The sequence below is a fragment of the Beta vulgaris genome, chromosome 3, assembly GCF_026745355.1.
Source record: "Beta vulgaris subsp. vulgaris cultivar EL10 chromosome 3, EL10.2, whole genome shotgun sequence".
Classification (NCBI taxonomy): domain Eukaryota; kingdom Viridiplantae; phylum Streptophyta; class Magnoliopsida; order Caryophyllales; family Amaranthaceae; genus Beta; species Beta vulgaris.
The window spans coordinates 8,320,259-8,339,216 of record NC_079204.1 but is presented as its reverse complement, the minus strand read 5'-3'; the positions used below and the strand labels follow the sequence as shown (position 1 = coordinate 8,339,216).

General features: G+C 38.1%; 2 protein-coding genes, 1 long non-coding RNA gene and 1 pseudogene across 4 annotated transcripts; all 4 read left to right on the top strand.

The window, feature by feature from the left end:
- Window positions 1-603: 603 nt before the first annotated feature.
- On the top strand, window positions 604-2,261 carry LOC104888545 (pentatricopeptide repeat-containing protein At1g55630-like; annotated as a pseudogene).
- A 5,145-nt stretch (window positions 2,262-7,406) lies between these two features.
- On the top strand, window positions 7,407-11,416 carry LOC104888544 (signal peptide peptidase-like 1). 2 transcript variants are annotated; one of them, XM_010673565.4, is made up of 4 exons: window positions 7,407-7,538; window positions 8,468-9,413; window positions 10,294-10,494; window positions 11,111-11,416. In XM_010673565.4, exons 2-4 carry the CDS (start codon window positions 8,610-8,612, stop codon window positions 11,225-11,227), a joined length of 1,122 nt encoding a protein of 373 aa, XP_010671867.1. In that variant the 5' UTR covers window positions 7,407-7,538; window positions 8,468-8,609; the 3' UTR covers window positions 11,228-11,416. The 2 variants fall into 2 exon arrangements, with proteins under 2 accessions (XP_010671867.1, XP_057249533.1); XM_057393550.1 differs by having other exon boundaries at window positions 7,418-7,538; window positions 8,588-9,413.
- LOC125495962 (uncharacterized) lies at window positions 9,420-10,035 on the top strand. Its single transcript, XR_007272438.1, has 2 exons — window positions 9,420-9,647; window positions 9,681-10,035. It is a non-coding gene; the product is annotated as an uncharacterized LOC125495962 (long non-coding RNA).
- A 2,103-nt stretch (window positions 11,417-13,519) lies between the features above and the next one.
- Window positions 13,520-15,317, top strand: LOC130590750 (uncharacterized). The gene is made up of 2 exons (XM_057393289.1): window positions 13,520-14,065; window positions 14,160-15,317. Exons 1-2 carry the CDS (start codon window positions 13,520-13,522, stop codon window positions 15,315-15,317), a joined length of 1,704 nt encoding a protein of 567 aa, XP_057249272.1.
- The last annotated feature ends 3,641 nt before the right edge of the window (window positions 15,318-18,958 follow it).

Genomic DNA, 18,958 nt, shown 5'->3' with positions numbered 1-18,958 from the left:
AATAAAGCTAATGGTGAGTTAATGGAAGTTAAAAAATGACATCTGACGAACCTTTTTTAAAAACTCAAAGGTATAGGGTGAATAGTGAATATTGAAATATTAAGAATATATGATGAATTTTGTAATTTGTGTATTTGGTGAAAAAACCGTTTTATACACTAGAGCCAAGCAAAGAGAGGCATTAGACTTGTGCCGTACTGCCGCCACTTGAGATTTACCCCGCTTCACTGCATTTCATCTTTGCACAATTGCAATTTGCACCTTTCAGTTTCCTCCCAACACAGATTATACTGTTCAAAGAAAACTTATTTCCTCTTGTTTCAGCAAATGCCAGTTATTCCAACAATCAATCAACCAAGTAAGTTTTCTCTCTTCTTTAAAATTACAAAAAAAAACTTGCCACCCACCTAACTTACACTATACCTCCCTAAAACCCTAAATTTCATTCCTATATCCAGTTCTTGAAAGTCCCCTCAAAAAAAAAAAAAATCTAGTTCTTGAAAGTTTCTGTCTTTAGCTTCACTTAAATAGAAGATAGCTATACTGTTCTGTTGATTATTCAATGAAGGATATACTTTTATGAGTTGGGGGCTCTTATTGTTAATGGGATCATTACATTTGGTGTTCTACTTGAATTTTTAAATCTGTTTCTGGGTTACTCGAATTCATTTAGTTTTCTGAAGCTATTGAGATAATGGGATTTTCCCACTTATTGAATCCTATTGATAATGAACTCTGTAGCTCAATTTGCGAAGGGTTTTTGGTAATTGTAGTTTAGATAATGGTAGTGATAATGCTAGCAATGGTTTTGGTCCTACTGATAAATTAATTAGAGAAACCTGGGCAAGTTCGGATTTTGATCTGGGTTTAGATAGAGCAAGTAAAGAGGATGATGACGAAAGCCATTTTTCGAGGTAGAATTGATGTCGAGCATAATTTTTTTTGAAAGGACCATGAAGGATGCAGATAGGTTGTTTGATGTATTAAGGCAAGATTGTCCTGGCTTCAATGTGAAATTGGAATTGCAGGACCTGAATGTAAGGGTTTCGGGCCTTCTTGTCAGGCAGGTTCTCTTGAAGATTTTGAGGATCATAAATGATGAAAACAGGACTTTGTGTGCCAAATTGGCTTACAAGTTCTTTGCATGGGCTGGCGAGCACGAATACTACAGACACACAGTGAACGCATACCATTTGCTGATGAAAATTCTTGCAGCGGCTGAGGAGTTTAAAGCAATGTGGCGATTATTTGATGAGATGACAGAGAAGGGATACCCGACAACTGCAATAACCTTTAATATTATATTATCGTCTGCAGCTGTTGTGAGATAGGATTGCGAAGAACAGTTGTTGAAACTTGAAAGGTTCATTAGGTCAAAGACGTTCAACTACCATCCATTTAAGCATTCCTACAATGCAATTTTGGTTTGTCTTCGCAGTATCAACGAACACAGGTTAATTGAGTGGGTTTATCAGCAAATGTTGCCGATAGTCATCTGCCTGACACTCTTAACATATGACATACTCATCTGTGCACAATATAGGCTGGGAATGATGGAAGGCGTCCATCGGTTGCTGGATGAAATGGATAGCAATGGACTTTCTCCAGATTTTCATACTTTTAACATTCTTCTTCATGTTCTTGGTAAAGGTGATAAACCATATGCTGCACTCAATCTTTTGAATCATATGATCAGGGAAGTTGGAATATGTCCAAGTTCCCTCCACTTCACTACCTTGATTGATGGTTTTAGCCGAGCAGGAATATCGATGCTTGCAAGTACTTTCTTGATGAAATGAGGAAAAATGGGTTAAAGCCTGATGTTGTCAGTTACACTGTTTTGATCAATGGGTATATAGCAGCAGAGGAGCTAGAGATGGCCGAGCAGTTGTTCAATGATATGATCGCAGATGGATAGCTCCCATACGTGTTTACCTACAACTATGATTCGAGGACTTTGTATGGCTGAGAGATTTGAGAAAGCATGCTCTATGCTAAAGGAAATGGAAATAGCATTGCTTGTAATAGAAGATCAATAGAAGCAAAAGACAATCTATATTGCATCTCACAGTTTAGCGAGTCACAGAGTACATGTACAACTTGTACAAGAAAGTGATTGCTTTATTACGAGTTTATGAACACAAACCTACTTACCTTTGTCTACTTAAAGTGTAGCATATTACCCTAACAGTATTGCTTTATTATGAGTTTATGAACTACAACCCTATTTACATTTGTAAGAAAAGGATTTGTTGAGTGAAGATCACATAGTAGAAGACAACAGACTTGTCATTCTTCTCGAAAACAACCTAATCTGCAAATTAACCAATGTTCAGGGAATAATTATTTCACGAGTATGTAACTATACAAAAAAGTTCAGGTACTACCTTAGCCTTCTGAACAACATTCTCCTCTTTTGAGCCAACTGTTGATGCCATGTATAGTAACAACAGTAGGAATAATCGCCGCAATGGTAACAGCTAGAGCCGTCAAAAAATGACCTAATCTGAGAACCCGACCTAAACCTGTAATGATTTGTAACTGACTTGCACCTGAAATTTTGGTAAAACAAAGATTCTTCGTTACAAGGTACGTACGCGTACTAGTTCAGTTGGATATATGTTAGCATCATGTTAGGTTATGAATTCTTTCATTGGAACCTACTATCATGATAGGGAACAATTGTATTTATGTTCATGATTGATGAGATTATTTGGTAGCATGAAATCGATTGGAAATCTGTATGTATTTAATAGTTGTATGACTTGTGAGTTGGATTGCATTATTATTGGAATGCGTAATTCTATCGTATCACAAGCATGAAATGTATTGGATTGGAATCCGATGATTTAATGTTGTAGCAAGGATGTTAGAAGAACTAAAGAATTGAACAATGTACTTAAGAAGGAAAATTAAATGACTATATGTTTAATGTTATGTGGAAGAATAACACTAAGAAAGGATATTTGGCGATAAACTTGTAGTTGGAATCCCTATAAGTAATGAACAATGGGGGAGTGTAGGACTTGTTTTACACTCCTACGCAACCCGCAGGCCTACTGTGACAACAGTAGTGTCCTTATGAATTTTGATAATTCAAGTAGGCGGAAGCATCTGTAACGATCTTGGAGATATGCATACTAAGATGATGGATGTGGGATGGAACGAAACCATATTAACATTCCATCTAATAGACAAATAGACCAAGTTGTATTTTAAGGATTAAATAGCCTGTATGATTCTAGTAAGATGACGGTGTCTGTTCACTGCCAACTAAATTATAAAAGTAATAAATGTAATACTCTCGTAGTATCATGTTTAAGAATGTTTCTTATTATTTTAATTATACTTAGTATATTATTAAACTATTTAAGTACGTACTCAACATAGTTGATTGTTTGTTATTTGTGTTGTTTGTTGACCTATGATGAGCCATTGATGTTTCGAAGGGGATCAGATTAGGTATGCGTGCTGCTACATGAGAATGGGCATACGGTGGATATTTTCTGGTTTCTAAACTTTTAAATGTTTTGGTTGAACTTAACTATTATAATTTGTTTAGTTTGTGGTTTGAATAAAAGAGGTCGATGATGATTTCCGAGTTGTAGTTAACATTTTATTTCCACTGCAGTTTAGTTTTCATAATAATGTTTTAAGTTAATGTTTTCATTTCAATAAGCCTTGTATTTCACCGCGGCAGTAAAACTTCCAAAGTCGGTGCGACGTAGTTTGCACATGTATGGATTTTTGGAGTGTTACAATGTGCGGCCACATAGTTGTTAACTGTGCGGCTAGCCGCATAGAAACTTGTTGCTAGTGGTAAAGTCACGAAAAATAACTAGTAAAACCTTGAATTGTATTCTCTTGGTTTCTTTTAATTTACTCACATCATTTTAAGGGAGAACCAAGGACATACAAAAGTGAAAGAGAAAAACTAAAATTTCATTTGGCACCATCGTACTTTGGAATTTTCTATTTGGTAACAAAATTATTTTTTGGATTCTACATGGTACCACTATTGGTTTGAACTTATTTTCTAACGCAACATTCCATTAAATAAAATATTAGTTTTTGGTTAAATAGGATTAGTAGTTTGACTCGTCTATGTGCATTGTGCATCGAGAGTTGTGTAGCTATGTTTCGGGATTCAATTTGGCTTTATGGGTCAAAATTGAAGTTCAAATTGGAGAAAAACTACTAAAATCTTGTTTTACATGTCAGAGAAGGCCTACTTGTTTATTTTACCAAATTAGACCTTAAATTTGGTCGTTAAGTACAAAAATGACTCTCAAAGCCTTAATTAAGCAAACTTAGACAAATCTCTAACCCAATTTAAACCCCAAACTAATGTTTGTTTAACATAATGTTACAGTAAATAATAAGTCCAAACTCCAGTGGAATCGTATAAAATCCAAAAAGAATTTGGATATCAAATGAAAAAATCCAAAGTAAAGTAGTACCGAGTGGAATTTCCCAAACTAAAAAGGTGGAGAAACAAATTATAAAGTGGAATATTATATTAATCACATGGGTGGATGAAAAAGGAGAATATAGATGGACATATTACCAAAGATAAAAAAAAAAATACATAATTTAAATTAAAAAGAAATGAATCAAAAAAATTATGTAAACTAAAAGAAGCAAAAGGAATATACTTCATAATTTATTTATATGCTCTTTGTGGTTAAAAAGTAAAGTGGGCTCATTAGAGCATCTCAAATGGTTTCATATAAGGGCATGCTTGCAATTTTTGCTAAATATGTAGCTATAACTTAACCACTAGAGAGAAGAAAAATAAACCTGCTTGTAAGCAAGTGTAGCCCAAACAAGCAGAGTAGCTTGAAAAAATAAGAGTGAACACATCCAATTATAATATGTCATGTGGAAACTTTTATTTATTTCTATGTTTTAGAAAAATGACAAGCTAAAAAGTGTTGTAGCTTACCATTGGGAGACATTGTAGTTAACAAGTAATGTTGCTAAAAGGCTGATGTGGTAAGTCAAGCTACAACTCACCATTGGAGATGCTCTTAGATAAATTATATGATGGGGCTAGTCATGGTCATTGCATTGTTTGAGTGCGTTGAGCTAGGTTGGAGATTCATGCCACAATAAGCTCAACACATATACTCCCTCCGTTTCATTTTGATCTACACACTTATACTTTTCACGCATGCCAATGTAAAACTTTGAGGACATATATCTTTAGTTTTGTATTTGTAAAAATTATAAAAAGTACATATTAGTAAAATCCATAAGAAGACGAATCTAACAAGATCCCACATGACTATGTTTTTATTCACGTATAAATCACAAACGAGGGTCAAAGTGCAATTTGTGAATAGTGTAAAATGTCAAAGTGTGTAAATTAATATGAAATGGGGGGAGTAAGTAGTAAGGTGGGCCAGCTTAGAGGACATTCATGGTTGGAAGGTGGATCAAATTTAGTCAAATGTCTTAAAATTGATAGGGTCAATCATGCAGTCCAGCAATTTTAAGGACTCGTTTGGTTACTGTTGGAACTAAATTTCTTTGTCTATTTTCTAGGAAATGGCTTTGAGTGTTTAGTTGAGCATAGAAATTTGTAATTGATACAGGAATTTCTAATCACCAGGGAGGGAGGGGTTGGTGATTAATTTCCTACACTTAATAGGAATTTCCATTTCCTTGAAAATTCTATCTCCCATGAATTTCCTATTTCCTGCATACCAAACAACTACCCTATTTTGTACTTCTTAGAAAATTCAAATTCCAGTGGAATTTAAGGTGAACCAAATGACCTCTAGGTCTACTCAAGTTGGTGGGTCGAAAGTTCGACCAACGAACCACTCACTAGATGAATAATGCGTTACAGACTCGATCATAGATATGCTAAATATGTGAATACGGAATGGTAACATATCTGGTGGCATTTTCGTAATAAACTTAAAATAATATAATGTCTGATGCGTGTCGTTTCCGCAACAAAATTAAATTTATAAATCACTCACTAACTCTAATAAATAGACAGGGAAAGTAAGGGTCGAATCCACAGAGACTGCATTAATATCTTAAACTAATTGTTTACTTATATAAATGACTATTATTATATAAATAGGGGGGGTTTGAATATCACTTCTATACTAAAATTGTTAAACTAAAATATGAATATATAAATTGAAGGAAATAAATTCGGTTTTAAAATATAACTAAGAAGCTAATAGGAGACATGTAACTTTCTATAGATATTGGGTATAATTATTAACTCATTCGACTAGCCTAAGGATATATTGGTTAACTATATAATCCCTTGAAAGCAAGTAGATTACTAGCTTTATCTTTTTGACTCGCTAAATCCCGTGAAAGCAAAAAAATTTAATCCTAATCAAGCTAAATTAATCCAACCATGAAAGCATGTATCAAATTATCAAACTTGTCAACATTAGAAACACCAATCAACTGAACTCAACCTTGTCAGTAAGCTGCAACTAATTGAATTCCGTTGTTACACAAGATTGTAGCCATTATAATTAGACCAGAAAACTACAACCTAATTAAAACTACTATCAATCTTATCAATGTCACACTGATTAGATATACTATTGTATTTTTTTTATTATTGTTTTTCCAGTTTTTCAAAAAAAAAAAGCTAGTTATTTATTAGGCTCAAGTTATTCCCAAGTACTTATATGTTTCATTTTTTAGTATTTTACTTTAGAACGATAACACCAAATATCAGCGATTTGTGGTTAATATGTCAGTATATAAGTTTGAAATTATGGGTCAAATCTTATACAATGCATTTGTTAAATTTATTTATAGTATGTGTTTACATGGACTAAAACACCCTCAAGGACAGCACCACGTGGCACCACATCTTGTTTATGAACGCCTTCTAATAAATTTGTATAGATAGATTAGATTTTTAAAAGTACGACACTTAATATAATAAGTACGACAATCATTGCTTTAGGTTTATTAAGAAAATGCAACCGGATATGCTACTCTATCCATATCCTCGAAATCAATAGGATACAACTCCTCGCTAAAATAGACCAGATTTAACCATCCAGAGTAATTCAAATCCCAAGGCCAATTCCATTAAGTAACAAAGTTCATCCCTTAAGAATTGGGTACTTAAAACTCGACAAAACTCTTATATATAAGTGACATAGAACCTATTTACAACAGGTGGGTAGCTATTCTAAAATTTTCATTCAATGACATAAAACCTATTAACATAAAATAATAGTTTTTCTTTATTCTTACGTCCCTCAATATTATTTTTACTAAAACTTTATGCAAAAAAAACGAGTAAACTAATAAAAATTGAAGGCAGTAAAACATAAACCCATACCTAAAATACAAAATCTGGTCCTACAACCTCCAAAAAAAGCTCTTGAAATTCTTTAAATATCAGGGTAAAAGTTGTAAATTCAGAAGAAAGAAGGACCAAAAAAGCAAATTGAATCCATAGGAAACTCTGACTACTTTAATAAAACATTTCCCGAGAATAGCAAGTCTTTTCCACTCTCTCCTCAATCTCCTTCAGGTCCAAGGTAAGTCCAAATTCGAACCTCCTAAATTTCATTTTTTTTTAAGATTATTGCTTACATTTTTTTTTAATGTTCTATGTAAAAGATCCCTTTTCTTTATTTGATCTGTGTGCTATGTTCTTGTTTAATTTTGAAATATAGATGAAGAATTATTTTGGGTTTCTTGAATTGCAATCCCTAAAGTAATTGGTTTACTGTTTCATATTTTGTTTTATTGTTCAATTTGGAAAAATGGACGAAATTTTATCTGGGTATTTTGTGATTAATGTTTGTACTGATACTGATCATAGTTGCTTTTACTCTTATCTTGGTTTTCATTGAATGTTTGTAGTACAGTGTCATTGAATAAAAATTTTGGAATTTCTATGATTTATTCTGTTGTAATGTTTGATGACTACATAATAAAGCCTTAATGTGAAAGAAGAGTATAAAGAACTAAAGAAGAGTGTATTTGTAAAATTGAATTTGGGCAAGTGAAAAAGTCAAGCCAATTGATTATACTGGAAGTATTGTGCAAATTGCAATGGGATTGAAGGGATAAATTTAATGAATCCAGAATAGTTTGATAAACTAACCACCAAAAAGAAAATAAAAAAAGAATCTATGATAGTTGATGGATATATCACCCAGCTCGACTGTCCATTAGTTGCCTCAGGTTGGCTGGTATCAGGATTGAGTTTTCTGTATGTAATTTTTGATGGGCAGATATGCGCGATACATCTAGTTACCCTTTGAACTCTATATTGGATAATGACCCTGTTGATTGCTGATTCCAGAAGTAGAGATTTTGAAGGTGTTTGTGGAAAACTGTGTAACAAAATTGGAAACTGTTTACTTTACAGACTGGGGAGGGGGTGTTTGTTTTTTTTGTTCCGGCTGGTTCCATTGCTGGCTGGAACGAGTCTGACGTTTTCTATTTTGATTTATTTCAGGTTGCATAATTTCTCTGGTCCAGTTTACACCGGAGAAAGACTGCAGCCTTGGCTGTGAAGTATCAAGTATAACAAGCTTTCAAGGTTTCTGGAGTTGAATTCTGATTGTTTTATTTGAAGGGTTTTGCATGTGGAATTAGCTATGCCTATGGAATCATTGTGGAAGCTTCTGTATTTGTTAGAGCCTGCTCCGATAACCCTTATTATAACAGCAGTCGCTGTGACTTTTGGATCTGCTTTTAGAGCTCTAAATTATGGAAAAGAAATGGAGCGTAACCGAGACTTGTCGGAAGCATCAATTACCTTGGATAGGTCTCAAGCACTTATGATCCCAATAATGAGCTCTTTTAGCTTGATCATGATGTTTTACTTGTTTTCTTCTGTGTCACAAATCTTGACTGCCTTCACAGCAGTCGCCTCTGCTTCCTCTCTTTTCTTTTGCCTATCTCCATATGTTAACCGTGTGAAGTCACATCTTGGGTTGGCTGACCCGTTTGTATCACGGTGTTGTTCCAAGTCAATTACCAGGCTTCAAGGGCTCCTCTTGGTTGTGTGCTTGTGTACAGTGGCAGCTTGGCTTGTTTCTGGACACTGGATATTGAACAACTTGCTAGGGATCTCCATCTGTGTTGCATTTGTAAGTCATGTAAGACTTCCAAATATAAAAGTATGCGCGATGCTTCTTGCATGTTTGTTTTTGTACGACATTTTTTGGGTTTTCTACTCAGAGAGGTTTTTTGGTGCGAATGTAATGGTCTCCGTAGCAACTCAACAGGCATCTAATCCTGTTCATACAGTAGCTCATAGTTTGAGTCTCCCTGGTTTGCAAATGATCACTAAGAAATTGGAGCTACCGGTGAAGATCGTCTTCCCTAGAAATTTGTTAGGTGGAGTTATTCCAGGAGAACATGCGGCGGACTTCATGATGCTTGGACTAGGAGACATGGTATAAATTTCTTGCAATCTAATTAGCCATTGCAGTTTTGGAGTGGCTGGTCTTTATTCTTGAGTTAATAGAATATTACTGATATACATCAATCTTGTTAAATAGAACATTTGTCAGATGCTGGTCGTAGCCTTGTTTGTCGTAAATTTATGATCATAGGTATATGCACTTGCCTTTAACTGTTCTAATTGCCCCTTCACAGTTCATATGATTGGAGTGAGCAAGCCTTGCAAGGTCATAATAGCATCATTGAGCAAGCCTTGCAAGGTCATAATAGCATCATTGAGCAAGCCTATGACTGTCAATAGTTATCCCATCCAAGCCTCTGGCTTTCATCAGGCCTTATGTATTGAGGCGCCTGTTTTACAATCTCGTGTTCTTGAAGTCCAATTCGTTTTAGTTGTTAGTAATCATTAATCAATGCATTTTTTTGGCTACATGAAATCTTTTTTGCTAGCAGTTTATCGACAATGGTACATCTATTGAGAAAGTCAGATGCACTTCTTAATGCATTATGATGCCATTTTCAGATCTCTTGACACTGACTACGAGCTCACTACTTCTAGTTCATTTATATAGGGTTGGTTTGACCTTTGTCCATTTACAAATAAATTAACAATACTTTAGTTATTGAAATGTCATAGGAAACTGTACTGCTAGGAATTTTTGTTGATATATCCACCAAGGTTACTGTTCACTGTATCTTTTGCTGGGCTTCTCCATAGTAGTATTAAAATTCCCGGTTGTCCTCATGATTGGCTAAGTTAGAATTCTCTTTTTTGCTACAGAAAATATAATCTTTCTTGATATATAACTTTCATATGTTTATATCAAAGAAATTATGCACGAGAATCTAATTCTAAATGGTTTTGATTTTCAGGCTATCCCTGCCATGCTTTTGGCATTAGTTCTCTGCTTTGATCACAGAAAGAACAGGGAAACAGTCAGCCCATTAGATTTTGCATCCTCTAGAGGGCATAAGTACATATGGTATGCTATTTCTGGATATGCTGTTGGCCTTGTAACAGCTTTGGCTGCTGGAATTTTGACTCACTCACCGCAGCCAGCCCTTCTATACCTGGTAAGATATCAATAATTTTTTACAGTATTGTCGTATGGATACAGCATCGTTGGTGGAATTCGTGATATTTTGAAGGTTATTTCGTACTTAAGTCATCGTGCTATGAATTAACATAGCTTAGACACAATAAATGCATAAATTGAGGAAGAAGATGAAGATTTGATTGATAAACTGAAAATTACAGAAATAAAGGATAGATTGCCAAGTATTCGAGTGACTTGACACACTCCCAAATGAACTCTTAAAAGCTCCCTAATATTCTCAATAATTTTCAACCTCCTTTCTTCTCTCTAATTAACCCTATATATAGAGTAATTTCCTTAAAATAACTACCTAGCTTATTCTCTAAGCTACTCATTAAGATAATATCTAAATTACCCTTATCCTAAAATATCAGTTCATAGCACATTGGTATGCTTGACGTGATCATACTAATTAGAAATAAAGTGCCTTATCTGGCTAGTAACTTTTACTATAGGAATATTGATGTTTTTCTTTTCCTGATTAAGTTTTGACGTCTATTATCATAATTATTCTGATTATTCGTATGAAATGTTGCTTCTCGATCCTTATTGTCCTTTAGTTTTGATAGTTATTTTGTACTTGGTTGATCCAGGTTCCTTCAACATTAGGTCCCATAATTGTAATCTCTTGGAGAAGGAACGAGCTGATGGAGCTATGGGAAGGTCCGTTGCCAAATTCGAATGATAAAGTTCATTTGGTTGATGTATGATTTACTCGAATCCAGTTCTGATTTTATTGCTCCTATTGGGGGATTGGAAAATGTAAAGATACTTCGGGGAGTAATGCTTCCAATTTAGTTTCTGAGGAGAACACCTCTTGTAGTGATGAATGTTTATTTCTCATCAATGATATTATTAGATGAATTATTCGTTAAATATAACTATAATACTTATATCTATGGTTTTGGTCTCAAACACAATGGAGAGCTGGATAAAGTAATATAAAAACAAAGATTACTAAATCAAAATCATTAGTGATATAAAAGAAAAGAAGTTGATATTTTCAACATATATACTTTGAGGAAATCCCATAACATTTTACATAATTATTTCTCAAAGAATAAAACAAAGGTGTAATTTTTTTTAAACAATGGCTCAAAGTGGTGTTGCACATGAGTTGTCTTATTGTTTGCCATTGCCATAGACAATGCCAACACGATCAATGTCTAACTAAAAGAAACTGGTTTAGTGCTTAATGGGAAAATGGACTAGCTTATGAGCCATGTCTTGCTATGGCCCCATGGGTCTAATCCTAAAAATGATTGGCAAGGCATATCATGACCTCACTAGGTCATACTTCCTCCGTTTTTTTATACATGCTACATACAGAAAGTAAGAGATTTTTAAGAAAGGTAGAGAGCAAGTAGGGAACCACCACTTTTTGAATAAAAAAACATTTGTTAAAGAAAAAGTATGAGTATTTTAAAAGAGAAGATGGGGGACCACCAACTTTTTAATAGTATTTTAAGATCTTTATGGTGAAAAGGAATCCATTTATGGTATGTAACATCTATTATAACATTTCCATTTAAGGAAAATTTAACATCTATAAAATAACGGAAGAAGTACCTCTTAGAACTACCATCTAATTAACACGATACAACATGACCTTATGTCATCTTTAACTATTATGCTAACTTTTACTAGCGCATGACGATCTTGGTATATCAATATGTAGCAAATAAACAATAAAATTACACAAATAAATTTACAGATCACATCTCCTATTTATCTTCATTGATAACGATTTGGTCATTTATCTCTCGTTTTTAATTCTCACCCTCTATTAATTAGTAGCCTTGAATTGCCACAGCTAATTTTTTTGCTCATTTTATATTGAATTCTTTATATCATTATATTTGCATAAAACTATTCGAGGTACTATACTAGCCAATAACTAGTTTTATCTTTGTAAAAATGAGGTGTTGCAATTTAGGCTAAATAAATTTTTGCATGGACTGTTTTTCTTAATTTTGGATTGGGCTTTGAGATTGTAAAGTTTTTATTATTAGGTTATTTATAACTCTTAACACATGAGAAGTCTCATACTATGAGTTATGTATATTATTATAGCATTTATAGGTCTCAGGTAATCACGTTAGTTACAACTAACAAATACCGAAATCTTTAAATGCGCATATATCTTCAACCATGTCCATTCTGCATACAACACACGTGTTGGGCCCTCGATTTTCTGGAATAGGCGGGCTTCCCTAAATATTTCGAATTTCTAATTAATGTGGCAGTTTGGCAAAGGAGTGGGAAGACTGAGTCAAGCGACGTTACTTGGCGTCATTCTTGGCGGTTGAGATATGTACGGGATTACGCTGACGGGCCCTTAAATTGTGGAACAACTCTAAAGCAGCTGGGAGATATTTTCTTAGTAGTATATATACATAATTTGTAACCTAGTTTTGACTTATGTTCTTTATTTTCACTTCCATCGTCTCTCTCTAGAAAACACCACCTGTTATTCTTCTCTCTAAATACTTTGAGTTCCATCATCATTGTAATCAGCTACCATTGTAACATCTACTTCAAACGTCATATTAGTGGATTGGTGATCAGGAGCATCACCCGCGGTTTTTCCCTTTTGGGTTTTCCGCGTCAACAATTTCTTGTTTCCTTCATTATTTATTCTTTACGCAATTCATTTTATTTATCATGTCATTTAATATCAGTATGTGTTTGTTGTTGGCACCTAAACCTTTTTAGTACTTGGTACAAAATCGGCATAAACAATTTGGCGCCCACCGTGGGGCCACAGCAAGATCTTCATACGTTTATTGACAATCGCATCTTTTTATTTTATTTTTCCATACTCTTCCATCTTTTCGTATTTGCTATGGCAGGACAATGGGTTACCACCCAGGAAGTCATTGACGAACTCAATCGCGTCAAAGCGGAGATGGCGACGTTAAAGGAAAGCTACGTCGCGTCGTGCATGGAGATCCAGAGCTTGAAATCCGCCAAGAAGACGTCCAAGGGGCCCAAGCCTCGCAATGTCCGTGGCGTCTCCAGGATGCAAACTGGACGCGAAGGTTCGAACCCCAGAAAATCGTGCTAATCTCGGAGATGCTGATGATTCAGAAAAGGAAGACGCCGATGACGGCGAGAATGACGGTGCTGACCCTTCGAAAGAATTCGCCCAAGGCCGTCTTGATGATCCTATCCAGCAGCGTCTCCAGCAATTAGAAGACATGATTGCCCGTATCCCTGGTGTCCCCAGGCCTATGGAAAAAGCTACTCCTAACAGTTATGCTGATTCTCCTTTTGCAGATCCCATAGCGTTGATCGAGGTGCCCAAGAGGTTCTCCGTCCCATCCATGAAGCTGTACGACGGCACCACAGATCCCAACGACCATGTCGCTCAGTACAAGCAAAGAATGATTACCATCTCAATCCCGAAGAATATGCGGGAAGCATGCATGTGCAAGGGATTTGGCTCTACGCTGACTGGGCCAGCTTTGCAGTGGTTCATTAATCTTAATAACGGGACCATCTCTCTTTTGCTCAATTGGTTAATGCTTTTAATATGCAATTTGCTAGTAGTCGCAAAATGGAAAAACAAGCTAGCGACTTACATAGGATTGTGCAAAAATCTGACGAGTCTCTTAAAGAATTTGTAAACAGGTTTAACAGGGAAAAGTGTCCATCCCGAATTGCGATGCTAGGACGGCCATCGAGGCGTTCAGACGTGGTCTGGATGAGGAATCGGACCTCTACAAGGAGCTGACCAAATATCCATGTCCGACGTTCGAGGATGCTCAAGCCAAAGCGTTGGCCCAGATCAGGCTGGAAGAAGACATGCAGTCCAGAAAGGCTTATGCCCATGCTGACAGCCGGAAGGCAACGTCCAACAAGCAAGCATCTTGGCGTCAAAAGCCTTATGAGCGCCCGCAGCAGGTCCATAGTGTCCGTCATGATGGGCCAGTCAATGACTGGAAAAATGATCCCGGTCTTCCCCCCAAGCTAAGCGAATATGGTTTCAACGTCACTATGGGAGGTATTATTAATACTTTACATTCTTTAGGTTCTGCTGTTAAATGGCCTTTCAGGAATGAAAAATCGACGGCCCATCGCGACAAATCCAAATGGTGCGAATTCCATGGAGACCATGGGCATCACACTGACGAATGTGTCGCTCTGAGGCGAGAAGTATCCCACCTGCTGAAGCAAGGATACCTAAAGGACTTGCTGACGGAGAAAGGTAAGCAGACGGTGTCGAAGAATGACGACCGACGTCAACCGCCGTCGTCCCCACCGCACGTCAAGGTAATTAATGTCATTAGTGGTGGTTCAGATATCTGTGGACTAACATATTCTGCAGCTAAGCGGCATGCACGAGACGGTCTGAATCAAGACGCCGTCCCTAAAGAACTCCGTCATCCCCGTGACGTCGAGCTGGAGGCCATGCCAATCACCTTCGATGACGCCGATCTCGGCGACGACAGGGACATACACCATGACGGTCTGGTAATATCTCTAACTGTCAGTAATTGCTTGCTAAAACGTGTGTTAGTGGACAATGGCAGTTCAGCAAACATCCTGATGAGAGGCGCTTTAGAGGACATGGGGATCGATGAACGTGACGTCATCCGCAAATCTACCGTCCTTGTCGGATTCAGCGGAGAATCCAAGCACACCATGGGAGAAGTGACCCTGCCCACCTTCGCCAAGGGAGTTAACATGCCAACTAAATTTTATGTCATTGACTGCCCTTCTTCTTATAATGTGATTTTAGGCAGGCCATGGATCCATAGCATGAAGGCTGTCCCTCGTCATTCCATCAATCTCTAAAGTTCCCTACCAAGTGGGGAGTGCAGGAAATCAAAGGGGACAGACGGATCGCGAAGGAATGCTACAAGACGTCCTTGAAGCCAAGAAAATCAGAAGCATAGCAATTACAGACAGGGACGTTGGGGGAACAAGACTTCGACGAGCAGCAAGTAGATGAGGTCATCTTGGACCCCAACAGGCCGATCAAACGGTCAAAATAGGGGCCGCCTTATCCCCGACGTCCGTCAACAGGTAATCGACTTTCTAAAAACTAACGCTGACTGTTTTGCATGGTCCCATGAGGACGTTACAGGGATAGATCCCGACGTAATCACACACAAGCTCAACGTTGATCCAAACCACAAACCGGTCAAACAGAAGAGACGCAAGTTCGCCCCAGAGCGAAATCAAATTATCAACGACGAAGTACAAAAGCTGATTGACACCGGTAAGGTAAGGGAAGTAAAATATCCTGATTGGTTAGCTAACGTCGTTGTTGTAGGTAAGAAAAACGGGAAGTGGAGGGTCTGCATAGACTTCACTGACCTCAACAAGGCATGTCCCAAAGACTCATTCCCCTGCCGCACATTGATGCTCTGGTAGACGCCACAGCCGGACATGAGTTGCTGTCATTCATGGACGCCTTCTCAGGGTACAATCAAATACTCATGCATCCTGAAGATCAAGAGAAGACGTCATTCGTCACCGATCGCGGCATTTATTGCTACAAGGTCATGCCGTTCGGACTGAAGAACGCTGGCGCAACCTATCAACGACTGGTCAACGCCATGTTCAAAGACCAGCTAGGGGACACCATGGAGGTGTACATAGATGACATGTTGGTCAAATCTAAAAATTCCCACGACCATGTGTCACATTTACAACAATCATTCGACGTCATTCGAAGGTATGGCATGAAACTTAATCCCACTAAGTGTTCTTTTGGAGTGTCTGCAGGTAAATTTTTAGGGTACATTGTCACGAAACGAGGCATAGAGGCTAGCCCAGATCAAATCAAGGCTATCCTCAACATTCAATCGCCGCGAAACGTAAAGGAAGTGCAAAAATAACAGGACGTGTCGCTGCGTTGAATCGTTTCATCTCTAATCTTCCGACAAATGTCGACTGTTCTACGAGCTCCTAAAGAAAAACAAAGGATTTAATTGGACGCCAGAACACGAGCAGGCCCTCCAAGATCTCAAGCAATACCTCATGACGCCGCCATTGCTGTCAAAGCCAGTAGCCGACGAGCCATTACAGCTGTATGTCGCCGTCAGCGAATCATCGGTGAGTGCCGTCCTAGCCAGAGAAGGACAAGACGGGCAATTGCCAGTGTACTATGTAAGTAAGTCCTTGGTCGACGCCGAAACCAGGTATTCTTCTCTTGAAAAACTTGTCTTGGCAATCGTAACGGCGTCTAAAAAATTAAAACATTATTTTGAAGCACATTCTATCTATGTCAAAACTAACTATCCCGTCAAGTCTATTCTAAGACATCCAGAACTAACGGGCAGAATGAGCAAGTGGGCAATAACGCTGAGCAGCTACGACATCACTTATCAACCTCGGACAGCAATAAAGTCGCAAGCATTAGCGGATTTTGTGGCTGACTTTAGCCCTACACTAGAAGCAATAGCCCAAACAGAGGTAAGTATGCTTGAGGTTAATACGACTAACAGTAAATGGATCTTGCATGTAGATGGATCTTCCAACTTTCGAGGTGCCGGTTTAGGCGTATTGCTAAAGTCGCCACAAGGGGACATCATAGCGCCGACTGTCAGTTGCGACTTCAAGGCTACCAACAAGAGGCAGAGTACGAGGCATTGTTAGCAGGATTAACACTGGCTAAAGACTTAAAAGCTACCGAAGTTGAAGCATATAGTGATTCATTGCTCATCGTCAGCCAAATAAAAGGGGAATTTGCCGCCAAAGATTCCAAAATGACGGCATATTTGGACGCTGTCCAGTCAAAGGTAAAATTGTTTGACAAATTTGACATCTTTCAGATTCCCAGGGACCAAAACACACAAGCAGATGCATTGGCAAACATTGGGTCAGCCATGAGAAAGTCAGGGTTCAAAAGCATACCTATAGTACATCTGTCAGCACCAGCGGTCCACAAAGCAACCACAGCTGATAAAGCCAAGACGTCGCGACGGACGTTAACGACATTGACGTCAGTAATACTGCTACTGCGTCAACAAGCTGGCAGACCCCGTTATCCAATATCTTAAGGATGGCACCCTCCCCGAAGACAAGCTGCAAGCCAGAAAGGTACGATTCAGGGCTTCTATGTATGTTTTACTTGACGGTATACTTTTTCGGAAGTCCATTGCAGGACCATACCTAAGATGTCTCGACGGCGACGAATGCCGGCAAGTGTTACAAGAGATGCACGACGGATGTTGCGGCAATCATTCGGGAGGACGCAGCCTGTCAAACAGGACCTTACGCATGGGATATTATTGGCCGACGTTGCGCCGCGACGCCGTCGAATACGCTAAGAAATGCGACGCCTGCCAGCGACATGCCGCCATGTCACACAAACCTGCAGAAAGGCTACACCCTACTATCACCCCTTGGCCCTTCATGAGATGGGGAATGGACATCGTCGGAAAACTCCCCCAAGCACCGGGGAAAAGGTGTTCATGTTAGCTCTGACGGATTACTTTTCCAAATGGATCGAAGCTGACTCCTTCACCCAGGTACGCGACAAAGAGGTTATTACTTTTATATGGCGTAACATCATATGCAGGTTCGGCGTTCCTTCCGAAATCATCTGTGACAACGGTTCTCAATTCATAAGCACGCCCACAAGGAATTTCTTGGCTAAGTGGAACATACAACTTAGCACCGCGACGCCTAGGTATCCTCAGACCAATGGTCAAGCTGAGTCTAGTAACAAGTCAGTCCTCAAAGTCATCAAGAGGCGTCTCAAAGCAGCCAAAGGTAAGTGGGCAGAGGAGCTTCCGTCAATTTTGTGGGCGAACAGAACCACCCCCAGGACGGCGACGGGGCAGACCCCTTTTTCCTTAGTCTATGGGTATGAAGCTGTCCTTCCCCCTGAGGTACGTATCCCGACATCGGTTATGGATTACTGACACCAGACAGGAACGATGAAGAATTAAGTCATGACATCGTGACAAGTGAAGAATTGAGGGAAGCGACCCTTGTTCGAATGGCGTCACAACAACAGATAGTGGCTAGAAGCTTTAATAAAAATGTCAAGGCTAAAACATTCAGCGTCGGAGATTGGGTCTTGAGGGAAGTCTTTCAAAATACTAAGGAAGTCAATGCAGGAAAGTTAGCACCTGCATGGGAAGGCCCATACAAGATCCAGAAAGTAGTAGGCAACGGCGCCTATCGTCTCTGCACCGAGGATGGCAAACTCGTACCAAGAAGCTGGAATGTCGTTCACCTTAAACGCTACCATTTTTAACTGATAATGTCGACACGTACTAGATAATTAGAGTAGGTAATATTACATTTAACATGTCATGACGTTGTTTCATTTAGTTTCTAGTATGTATTGTGTCATTTCCTTGACTAACATTTGTATGTGAGTTATGTTGGCAGTATTACAGGCTCATTCATTGCACAAATAAAGAGTATGACATCAGACATCGACGTTGTCGGGGTCTAACGTCTTACAGTTACGATTA